The 13,326-nt window shown below is 31.5% G+C and overlaps 1 protein-coding gene across 1 annotated transcript in view; it reads left to right on the plus strand.

Moving 5' to 3' along the window:
• LOC129224762 (DNA mismatch repair protein Msh3-like) overlaps positions 1-12,270 on the plus strand; it is a 91,119-nt gene extending 78,849 nt beyond the window's left edge. The window contains exons 18-20 of the mRNA XM_054859310.1: positions 2,220-2,331; positions 5,275-5,443; positions 12,141-12,270. Coding sequence (XP_054715285.1) covers positions 2,220-2,331; positions 5,275-5,443; positions 12,141-12,180 — 321 coding nt within the window. The 3' untranslated portion in view covers positions 12,181-12,270. The remainder of the gene's footprint in view (positions 1-2,219; positions 2,332-5,274; positions 5,444-12,140) is intronic.
• Positions 12,271-13,326: the final 1,056 nt, after the last annotated feature.

The following is a 13,326-nucleotide window of genomic DNA, read 5'->3' on the forward strand; positions in this document are numbered from 1 at the left end:
AAATTTTATTTCGAAGAAGTGTATGTCTTGAGATTGTTTATGTTTTGTTAAGACAGTTGTTATCATTTGTTGGAATAGTTTGTGGATCATCAGTTTTGATGGATATCATGCTGTATGTAGCATTTTCTGGCGTAAAAACTAAAAGTACTTATTCAAAAAGAAAATCTCGATTGGGATAAAATCATGAAACGCATCATAGTATGAAAGGAAGTATTCGGTTAAAAACCGATTTCACCATAGCAAAACTAAGGTCAAAATATTTTAACTACTGACAAGAAAATTGTATAGTGGAAACAAACGTAACAGATAGTTTAAAGCAAAATGTTGATTTAATTACATTCAGAATCTTCTTTGTTTGGTACTTTAGTGTTATAAGAAGGTCGAGTACATAATATTTCGTTAAAGTGAAGCTTTTCAAGTATATTTGGAAAAGTATTGAACCTTAAAAAAACACAATTTGAGAAAAAATAATTCTTTTAAAGCCGAGCGAGGCTCGGTTGTCCAGGTATTTTAAAGTAACGAAACATATTGTGAGCATTTCATATTTCATCCTTGACACATATGGACTACCAGGAGTAACTATGTAAACTATGTTATTACCTTTATTTTATTGAAGTATTAAGTAGAATGTTTTGTGAAGGTAAAGAGAGAATTTCTAAGAAAGTTTTGGGCGGGTTCACATTTTAATGCTTGGGGACCTATTCAGTTTTAGCTGTCTTTTCTTGAATCCCATTCAAACTGCCATTGAAGCATCATAAAATAATTTTGCAGTATTTTTAAATCTATAGAAACACTTGTGGTGTTGCACAAATATATATATACGAGGCAGTGAGAAGCAAAGGGATTTAAGTGGACATCTTTAAGTTTTGAGTAAAATGCGTTTAAAGATAACATCCTAAGTAGACTTTCATTGAAATTTTTTTCAAATCATGCTGTATAGCAGTGACTACTAGTACCATCTCTTGCTCTAAGACAGAGGAGAGGTTCTCCTACCATGTGTACTGGTTATTTCCAAATTTTTAATTCTACCATTTATATCCCTTTGCTTCTCACTGTCTCATAAAAAGTATAACTTCAATTTATCGATACCCGATTTAACCATTTCCTCAATTTAACGATTACTTTTTCCTTTCCCTCGACAATCATTAAATCAGGGTTATACTGTATATATATATATATATATAATAAAAGTGAAAAATATTGAAAAGACCACACCAAAAGCCCATAGATGCGCAACGTAGCAAAACTAAAAAGCCAAGTAAATATAAAATTAAGCAAACAGAATTTCAGAGATTAAACAAATTATAAAAAATTAATGATGATAAAAAAGGAAAATTGCAAACAGCTATTAAATAGGAAAAGATAAAGTATGAATCCAGAGCTCTTAATTACATACAAGATAATAATAATAATAAAAGTGAAAAATATTGAAAAGACCACACCAAAAGCCCATAGATGCGCAACGCAGCAAAACTAAAAAGCCAAGTAAATATAAAATTAAGCAAACAGAATTTCAAATATTAAACAAATTATATATAATTATCAAATTAATATTTGAAATTCTGTTTGCTTAATTTTATATATATATATATATATATATATATATATATATATATATATATATATATATATATATATATATATATATGTAATATGAAAAATCCTTTGCTAGGCCTTTTCCATATTAAGTTCTGTTCACTTATATGTCAGCGCGTATGAGTCACAGACATTATTTATTACACACTTAAATGCTTCTCATACCATATATGGCTATGTTCTAAGCTCAGATGAGATTCCCCTTAAAGTACCTACCAGACACTTTTTTTCCCTCCAGACTTAAGCCAGCCTCTGTCTGCGGTGCAAAGCCCAATAATATTTCGTTATTGCAATCTGCTCCTCCTATATACATCACGTGAGATCACATGATCGAGGGATAATTATCTGTAATCTTTTAATGATATTCCCTATATAAAAATCGTGGCACAACTAAACAAGTTGGTTAGTTAAGAGAAGTTCCTGCTGTTATATTCTATGTAAAAATAAAGATGTGATTTGTGAATGTAGCTTTGTCCTCTTCCTACGTGGTGGATTATCACGGCACAACACTGCAACTTGCGAAAACCAAGATTCGTAATAAGAACCGAGCGGCGGTTCTTACATATATATATATATATATATATGATAATTTTTTTTCTAAATACATGACTTTTATTTTTCAGGTTAAATGTTTATCATTGTTTGTCACTCATTATCCTGATGTGATGGAATTAAAAAAGAAGTATCCTGAGAATATTTTGCTGCTACACATGGCATACATTATGCAAAATGAGTGTAAGTATACATTTTAAAACACTAGAGAGCTCTGTCACTGCTCACTATGGCTCATTAACCTTTGAAGCTTGCTTTACATTCCTATTTTGTTGATGAAGAATTAAATCATCTAGTTGGAAGAATTTAATTAAAATATGCATTACAGTTCGAACAAAATGAAAACCCCACTTTCCTTCCGATTCAAAATGTAATTTTATTCAAGCACTCATTATAATTTTACAATATGAAAATCCCACTCACATTCAAGGAAAAAATAATATGATTAAAATATGCATTGAGAAATAAAAAAACTTTGAAGTGCACACCCCCAGAGTTTGAACTGCAGTTGAACTCTCTTGATATGATCATGTTCAATATGAAATCACGGCTAAAACGTTAACGTAATTTTGTCTGTTAAGCTTGGTATGATATTCGAAATTTTACGCAAAATATGTACAATAAATTGAAAGTATTGACTAAAACGAACAAAAATTTCTGACTTTCCTTTGCTTAAAACGTTTTTTTCAGAAATTAATCATCATTTAATTAGGTAGTAGAAGTCCCATTGTGTATCAAGACGAAAATATTAAATATTTTTCATAAAATAAAGTCTGCACATTTGCTTACCTGTGGACATTCCAATTTGCTCGAAGGTAAAACTGTTCATCTTCAACTGTGGATTACAACCTATTCCGCGACTGTCGATTTTCATCTTCCTTTTTCAATATTTTCCAGAAACATTCATTTATAAGAAATGAGTGATTTTTTTCTGAATATACTAATAGTTAGGTGAGAATGTTTGTATTTCTACTAATCCCAGCTTTCAAACCAGCTTTCTTCCCAGCTTTTTCAAACACTTTTTTGAAAAATAAATAAATAAACCCAGCAAAACATTCCTGATCTTTTTCTAAAAGTAGGAGGTAAACCTATTAGCGAATTTTGAATACTTTATAATTTTATTTTGTAATTTTTTTCGCCCAAGAAATTTTTCTTTTTTACATTTTAGTCGAAATTCATCTGAAAGAGTCAGTTTCTAAAAATTGGTAGCAAAATAGAGGTTTTTTTTCTTACATTTTGGCTAATATAGTCGCTTTTTTAATCGCCAGTGGCAACCCAGAGATAAATAATTTCACACATACAGGCTGGAAGAAATATGAAGTAAGAAAATAGGCAAAAAAGTCAGAAAATAAGAATTTCTAGAAAAAATACGAAACTGTCAATAAAGGCAGATAACCAAGTATCTGAGAAAGAATCTCATGCCTGATTTATAGATTTTTTCGGAAACTCTTATTCCTGTTAAGTGTTTTACTGAATGAATTTTCGTTCATCTTAAAATTTATAAGTTATGAGTATGTTATCAAAACAATTACCCCTACTTTGACTGTATATTTAAAATAAGTTATGCATGAAAGTGTTAGTTTGAACCATAAAACATTTTATTTCAGAAACCTTATTCTTTTAAATTATAATGCAATGTTTAGCAAACTGTGTAAAGTTATATGGTGTTAAACGGACAGCTAATGCGTTGTTTCACATATCTTACAGCATTATATAATCCTCAGACTGTACATTTAGAGTTACCTTTTTCAGTATAGTAGAGACTTGATTAACCAAGGTTTCTGTTAACCAAGACCATAATTTTACAAAGAAAGGTAACAGACTTTTTAAAAAAATAATGCAAATTTAATAAAATAATGAATTTTGAATTTGAAAATGAAAATATTTTTTTTTTTTTTAAATGCATCTTTCAATATTTAACTTGACATTGTAAAAATATTCAATAGACTTTTTAAAATATACTACAAGTTATTTTTCTACTTTAGTTTTTTAACTGTAAAACATTACTTTTATATGCTCATTTTCTTTTTTTTTAAATATTCTGTTGCATTTTAAATTCATACATTTTGAAAAATTTGCAATTTGGACAAGTTTTTATACCATATTGACCAGCATGCCGGGAAATTCAAATTTTTCTGCATGCTGGATAATGAGGTTTATTTTGCAACAAAACAAAAGTAAAATTTTCCATTCAGATCGAATCAGAAAGCAAACCACTGCAAGGAAAAAAATAAATAACTCCTGAAAGTAAGCTTTTTTAAAAAAACAAAAAAATGTGTATTGCATATAATATGTGCTTGTTATTTATGGTAGGTCATTTTTAATGCATTTAATTATATGCCAATAAAGTAATCAATTCAGAAGCAATCACCATCACTGCAATTTGTTCATATTTTTTAAAACTAAATTTTTTTAGGCTCCTTTTAGACATGTAAGTTTAATTTTTATTCATTGAATAGCTATGGTAAATTCTTTAGCGCTGGTTTAGGGGCGGTAACTTACTGCTTAAATGTTCGCTTACTTACTTTTAATTTAATTTTTATAAAATTATTCGTTATTAAACGATATTTTTATTGTTAAAATAACAAATGACATTGTTATTAAATATTTTTACAAAATTAAACTGTTTGTTAATACTAATGAGATATGCATAGAACTTATATTCATTTTTAAGCTGCATATATTTTTTATAGTATCCTTTTCTTTCCTAACCTCGATTTTTCCGGCATGCTGGAAAGGACCAGGCAAGTGTTATTAAAAATCTGGTGACCCACAAATTTTGCGGCATGCCGGATAATACCGTACAAAGTTTCTATTAACCGAGATTTCCAACACCCGGGGCACTAGCGGTCCCAATCAGCTTGGACAATCAAGTTTCTACTTCTAACAATAAGACATCATACTTAAAATGCAGCATGGTTCATTTTAAAATGGCATTTTTTTTAAATTAATGTCGTGTTAAGTGCTAGTTTTTTAATGAATTGTTTCAAATCAGAATTCACTCCGGTACTATTTATGTGGATAGTGAAGTTAGTTCTTTTTGTTTTACTTTTACATATGATGAAATTGTGGACATTTTTTTATGGATGCTTTATTAAAAGTTGACAATGTGTTTCCATATTTTAGACCCTGACTGTAGCATTGAAACTGTTACATTTCTTTACAATGTGATTGAAGGAATTTGCAAGAAAAGCTACGGGATAAACGTGGCAGCCATGGCAGGGATTTCTAAAGGAATTCTTCATGAAGCTCAGAAAAAATCTTTCGAGCTACAGCAAAAAATGGAATTACAAAGGTTGGTTGGCAATCATTACAAAAAATTTATACATTAAATGTTTTGTTACTTTTCTGTAGAAAGGTACATTACTTGGTTTGGCGACTTGTTTACTTGCTACCTTGGTGACGATAGTGACTGGGGTGAAAGTTATACAAATTCCTCAAGATAGAAATTTTCAAAATGGAAAGAGGCGTGTTCCAAATTTAATTTTTAAGTAAATAAAAGGATTGAATACAGAGCTTCATGCTTAAAAATTAAACACTAATTTTCTACTAAAAGTGTTCCAAAATAAAAATATAAATAAATGCATGGAAGAACTATGATGCTTGCTTAAGAAATAAATTTATAACTACAGTATTGTGGTAATTAATTGGGAAATGCATTTTTTTTTTTCAAAAAAATCAGTTTTATTCAAGTTTTTCATGACTACATTTGAAACTACTAATTAATATGACCTCTCAAGACTTAATAACATCACAGACACGTTTTGGAATGGAATGTACTAGACTGGACCTTATAGTTTTAATTTCAATGTCTTTATAGGGTAACATTCCTAGTAATTGGCACGGCACCAGTGATTGGCACTTCCAACAAAAATGTCCTAAAAAAAAGACTCATGTCCAATTTTTTTTAAATAGAAGGCTATATATCAACTGAATGTACATTAATTTTAAAGATTATAACTTAAATTCATGTTACTAAATGGTAGCAGTGCATAGGAAAGATAAACAATTGTGGCTTGTGTCAAATCACCCATTTTTGTTGCAAAAGCTTCTTCTCTGGCTTAAGGGCAGCATTCGCATCAATCCATTAAAATCTGACTTAAAATATATTTTAAATTTTCTTTGTCAAAAGTTTTGTTTAGTTGAAAGGTGTTACTTTAATTGTGTAGAAGTATATTTTCGTCCCTATTTGGAATTTTAAAATAATGATGGATGCCATTTACTGGTGCTTCAATTTTGCTAGTCCCCAGTAATTGGCATGTGTGCCAAGTACTGGGGAAATAGCATCATTTCCGCGATATAGCTGAGTGAAGTGTCATTATCTTCAGTTTTTTGCGTAGATTACGAATGTGATAAAGCGGAAATTGAAATCAGTAGCTTTTGTACAGTAATTGTCAAAAAAAAGCATCAAAATCATCAATTTTTGAAGTTGCGGTTTTTTGTCAATTCAAGTGACTTTCACCAGAAAAAAATCCAAATGAAAGTTAGTCAGTAATTAATTCACCTGTATATTTACAAATAATGTATGGTGAATTTTCTCGCCAATTGGCTTGTGCCCATGTTACGGTTCCACGTTATGATAATTTCGTATCTCGCCAATTGGCTTGTGTCCATGTTGCGGTTCCATGTTATGATAATTTCTGATAATTTTGTTCTTAAAATTGGAATAGATAAAGAACCACATGGAGTTTTTAAAAAATCGCTTTGAGGTGCACACCCACAGTTACTAAACTAATTTTGTGCCAAATTTCATGAAAATCGGAGGAGCGGTCTAGGCGCTATGCGCGTCACAGAGATCCAGACAGAGAGACAAAGATCCAGACAGAGAGACTTTCGGCTTTATTATTAGTAAAGATAAAGAAAACAAATTCTTCCCCATATTATCAAATTTATATGAAAAATGGGCTTAAAATTGGACTAGAAAAAGAAAAAAATCAAATTTTCGAAAAAATCGCTTCGAGGTGCACACTCCCATGCTATACACTAATTCTGTGCCAAATTTCATGAAAATCCGCTGAACGGTCTAGGCGCTATGCGCGTCACAGAGATACTGACAGACAGACAGAAATCCAGACAGAGAGAGATCTAGACAGAGAAACTTCCAGGTTTATCTTTATCTTTACTAATAATAAAGCTGAATGTCTCTCTGTCTGTCAGGATCTCTGTGACGCGCATAGCGCCTAGACCGTTCGGCCGATTTTCATGAAATTTGGCAGTTTGTTGCATGGGGGTGTGCACCTCGAAGCGATTTTTTGAAAATTCGATGTGGTTCTTTTTCTATTCCAATTTTAAGAACAAAACTATCATAAGGTGAACGAGTAAATTACGAAGTTATCATAACGTGGAACTGTAACACAGGCACAAGCCAATTGGCGAGATACGAAATTATCATAACATGGAACCATAACATGGGTACAAGCCAATTGGAGAGAAAATTCACCATACATTATTTGTAAATATACAGGCAAACCAAAAGACATTTTAATTTTTCTATTACGGGCAAAGCCGTGCGGGTACCACTAGTAATTAGTAAAGATAAAGAAGAAGAAAGATAAACACGTTCTTCCCCATATTATCACATTTATATGAAAAATGGGCTTAAAATTGGAATAGAAAAAGAATCTCATCGAATTTTTGAAAAATCGCTTCGAGGTGCACACCCCATGCTACAAACTAACTTTGTGCCAAATTTCATGACGATCGGCCGAACGGTCTTGGCGTTATGCGCGTCACAGAGATCCTGACAGACAGAGATCTGGACAGAGAGAGATCCTGACAGACAGAGATCCCGACAGAGAGACTTTCTGCTTTATTATTAGTAAAGATTACCTACTTTACATTAACATTACTCATGTTTCTTATGATAATATTTGTATGTAATTTAAAAGTAAAAAATAAAGTTATTTTCCAGTTCTATTAACATGTGCCAATTACTGGATCACAAGGTGTCATACACTGGGGTATCAGGTGCCAATTACTGGTGATTTTGGTAACTTTTTATATACGTATTTTTATAAAAGTATCGACTCAAATATTTTTGATTTTAATGAACCAAATAGATGCACAGATGCGCACTCTTTGATACAAAAATATTTGCAAGAGAGTATTTTATTTCTTAGTACTGAAAACAGAGGTAAGTTTAAGGACAAACTCTTAAAGTGCCAATTACTGGGGTCTTTACCCTAACATGATGAAAATAATACCCGATGGAAAAGCTAATATTGTCAATAAATGACAATATTAGCTTTTCCATCATATTGCTGTCAAACTTATGAAGACGTTTTTTAACGATAGCCCATAAATTTTGAATCGGATGTAAGTCCGGTGAGTTCCCGGGCCAATCCAGTACAGTGAGTTTGTTTTTAGAGCCGAAATTGACGATTTGCTTCGATGTGTGACAATGCGTGCCATCTTGCAGAAAAACTCCATCTCCGTTCGGCCAAAGTTTAGACATGGTTGGAAGCAGATTTTGGGTCAATATCAATTCGTAGCTGGCACTGTTCATCATTCCTTTTACGGGAACAAGAAATTATGTTTCTGAAATGCAGAAACAACCCCAAAACGTCTTTTTGGGTGGATACTTGGGTGCTTGATTAATGTGGTGCGGACGAAGAGGTTCTCCTTTGCTCCTTCTCACGAACTGGGATCTAAACCCCTGAACTACCAAATGTGTTTCATCAGAAAATAAAGCCTTTTTCCAGTCCTTCTCAGTCCATGTTTTATATTTCCGTGCTCATTCTAACCTTTTTTTCCTCATGCTAGGCGTGAGAAGCTGCTTGTAGGGTCGATGTACTTTCCACCTACGTTCTAAATGCCTGTATCTCACTGTTGAAGGTGCAATGTCAACACCAGCTGCCACCATTGACATGGACAGATCAAAACTAGTTAATCAAGGATTCACAACACTCATTCGATGTAAACTTTTGCGGTCACAAGCCTAAGTTGATCTTTTTTGGCCGCATTTTCCAATATGGTTTGTTCCAGCATTTCCTGCTGTCTTAAACCACTGCCATATCCTCCTGACACTTGATTTACTCACTCCATATATTTTGCCTATTTCTTCCAACGTTTTAGAAGTGTGTTCTCTAAGTGCAGTCACTTTATCACTTTTTTCAGGGCTGATATCCATGACTCTAATTACTCCCACAGCAAGGGAGCAACTAGCACCAGAGGCGCAACCAGGGGGGGGGCACAGGTCCCGTGCCCCCCCCCCCCCCCCCGAATGCTAATTTGAACAATTTTCAAAAATACTCTTTTTTTTTTTTAAATTCAAACGAAGATGAACTTGCTTTGAGAAAACAAAGTGGTTCCAAAGTAAGCAGGGATGACAAGAGGTCATTTAAAACTTCCCCCTCTCTTCTTTTCGGGATTTATTTTTTCTGTAGTTAGGAACTCATTTGAAATGCAGTGATTAAAAGATCGTATCTTCTTCCGTGTGACAGTTGATGGATAAGCAGTAAATCTGAGGAGAAAAACTTCGGAAAACAAATTCACCACCCACTTTCGTTTTTCTGGGAAACACTCCCGATTGATGACGGATGAAAATGTTGTCAAACTTTGTATTGTAGACAATAAGACAATTTTATAAGTGTAGATATGCAATGTGGATATTTAGGACTCATCAAGTGCAAGTGATTTTATTGATTATTTTGTTGTATTTTTAAGTGATTTCATGCCATTTTAACATGTTCCTTTTTTATTCTTTCCTTGAATGATCTTAAAAATATGGATAGTTTAGAGCTTTTGGTGATAATTTTTTATGAGCTATTCATAAAAATATTTCTGGGAACATGAATTGTTCTGCTGATGATGTCAAAGTTTTGGGGAGTGTAGAAAATGAAGAATAAGCAAATCAGCTGCAAGAGGATCTAGATCATATTACGGAGTGGGCTGATAAATGGGGTATGGCTGTTAATGTTGGAAAATGTCAATTGCTACATTTAGAGCATGGAAATAAGTGTACAAGTTATTTGGTATAAAAATTTGTGTGCATTTCGACTTATTCATTAATATAGTAAACGAAGTAATAAGTATTGATTTCCATTTATTAATTAGAACATCTTACCGCCATACTGTTGTTTCAAGTACTTTAAAGTTTATTCTTAACGTAATTTCAATTCTGGCATAAGAACAATTAATGTTTTTGCAACAATTTTTGAATAAATAGCAAAACTTCTAAAATTTTAAGGAATTTTACTAAATAATATTAATAATAATATTAAATATATATTGGTGTAAAGAGAGAGAGAGAGAGAACGCTGATAGAGTGTTGTGAAAAAAAAATTGTGCCCCCCCCCCCCCTAAAAATATTTTCTGGTTGCAAATTTGACGAACACTGCCAACTTCTTGCCACTTGGCGAAAAAATTTATATGCCTGCTACTTACCTGATGCATGCACTACCTACAGCTACTAGTTTGACTATAACTGTCATTTGAACTCTGAGCTAAATTCTGAAGTGCTTATTTGTTCGCTTCTGTGTGATAAAGCGAAAAAAATAACATTGCTCAATTAATTGCCCCACTACTGTAGTTGTCTGGCTTTAATCAAGAATAATTGTTTCAAGGCATTGAATAGTGGTTCTTTATTATAATCATACAAATTTTTGTTGTAAAGTCAGGGGGTGAAAATGCACCACCCTGCTGGAAATCATGGACATAAACGTGAGATTAATATCTTTCGAGATTTACTCATAGTAGTTTAAGTATTTTGTAGCTTGTCCTGTGTTTAAAATGAATTTAATTTTATTAATTTGACACACACACACACACAAAAAAAAATAAATAAAATAAAAAGTTTAAATATTACTTCTTTTTTTTTTCAAAACCCAGGGGGGGGGAGGGGAGTGACCCCTGATCTAGGCGGCCCCTCACTTTTTCAAGCTACAACTTAACTTGTTCTAAATCAAAATGGCAAAAGAACCCGGAAATCGGGGAATTTTATGTATCAAGGAAAAATCTAGGAAGTGTAAGGGAATTTCGAAAAGATGACAAAAATTCAGTTAAAATTGATTTAAAAAAAAAAAACCGGTAATTCTCTGTGCATTATTAGGCGACTATGTGTTAAAAAAAGAAATGAGGTGTGGATTATACGTTGCTGCGTATTTGTGCATCTTTTTTTCTCAACATCAAAATATTGAACCTTAACTCATAAACCAGGATTCAATTATTCCAGGATTAAGACTGCTTGTGTGCCTGTAGGGTTATTTAACATAGCTTGCATTATCCTTTCACGTGCTTCATGCTACGTAAAATAAACAACCCTGCAGGCAAAGAAATAATGATTATTGCCCTAGCTCCTCATTGTTCTTGATTGCAAGAAGAAATCTTTATTTTTAGATTATTTTTGGCAAAAGCTAAAAAATAATTACTTCTTCACATTTTAAGTTTAATGGTTAAAATTGAATGTTAAATCAAAACCAACTAATTATTTTGCTATTGGTATTATTCGCTGCCGCTGCAGATTTTCAAATGTTTTTTTTTTCCCCTTCAGACTCTAAAAATTCTTTTATTTTGAATCCCATTCATATACATATTTTGGCATTGATTGATTTTTTTCATAACTAATAAAATCATTTGAAATTGAGTTACTTTGCATACATAAGTAAATATTTCTATTTTTTAATAGTTAAAATTCTGTACTTATTCATTAAAACTTAAGTTCTTGATTAGAGAATAGCTCCATATGAATATGTCAAAAGGTTTCAATTTCTTTTCCTTAATCTGTCTATTATTTACCTAAGTATAACTTACATTACTTCTATACTTTAACAATTGCTTGTTTTTCTTGCAGCAATTATTATACTGCAAAATTTAGTTCAAATTTCTTTAATCTAAACATTTTAGTTTTGTCATGAAAAAATGTTGTCTACCAAAAAAATGTCAGGTTGCCCAATTTGCTGGACCTTTTTATAGCACATTTTTTCATGGTTATATGCTTATGAAAGTTAGCTTGATTTTTATAACCTATTTGTATTTTCTGATTTTTAATCTAGGAAAATAAAAATGCTTATTTTGAAGATAAATTCAAGATGAAAAATGTCAAAAACACACATTGTATGTAAAATCAAATCTTGGCCAATGTATAGTCCTAATAACTTATTTTGAAGTGAATGAATTTTGTCTTTTTTTATAAATTGTATAATGCCTTATGTTTTTTCACATAATGTTTTTTTTGGTACATCTATATATTTCCTGCTCAATGTTTCTGATATAAGTTTGCAGTTAACTCTTACATTAACAGCATGAGTAAGCAAAATAATGAACATAATAAAATTTATATTATGTGGAACAGTTTCAAATGTTCTAGCAAAACAAAGCTGAAAACTTGTCAACCATTTAAAACTAATTTTGTGACTTTTCAGAAATAGCCCAAAGCAAAAAAAAAAAAAAGATTTTTTGGTTAAAATAATTTTTTTTAAATGAGAAACTTTACTAATTTGTGTTAAAAAAATTGTTTGTATTTCTTCAAAAATAACAAAACCATCATATTTCAAACAAAAATCCACCAAAAAAAAAAAAACTCTGCAAACGTGGTGTAAAAATATAAAAAATGTTTTTCGATGTATCGATATATTTGCTGAAGAATTCAAAGTTTTCGCGGGGGAGGGGGGGGGGGGGGCAAATTTAAAGTTCAGTGCACATTATATTGAAAATCAACAAAAAATACTACCAAATAAAATAAATGCAATTGTTTCTCTAATTCAAAACTTCCCTGGAGGGAGGGGGGTGCAAATAATATAGCTCAATGTATGACAAAAGTGCTTTGCAATGAAGAAGTTTTAAGATTCTATTCATTATTTTGTTTAAATCTTTTAATTTGAGCAGTTTCCATAATTTGAATATACTTAGAACTATATTTCATATTGATGTCTTAGTTTATTTTTAATCATTTAATAGCCTTTACATTAAGACTTTTTACTTCTTAGTTGAGTAACATTAAAGTAAAATACTAGTAATAAATCTCAAGAATGCAGCTATAAATTTTGGAAACTACCACACCATACACCCACTAAGCACACACAACTATGAAATATACCTTTGCTAATGTATATGTCACTAGCTGCATTATCCAGCATTGCAGAGTCTACCTCGAAAATAAAAATTTCGTCTAGTAAAGCATGTTTAACAATCAGGTTTTTAAAAAAGAAAAAAAAAATAGCATAAACATTTCCCATCAAT

This window comes from Uloborus diversus, chromosome 6, assembly GCF_026930045.1.
Source record: "Uloborus diversus isolate 005 chromosome 6, Udiv.v.3.1, whole genome shotgun sequence".
NCBI classification, from domain to species: Eukaryota; Metazoa; Arthropoda; class Arachnida; order Araneae; family Uloboridae; genus Uloborus; species Uloborus diversus.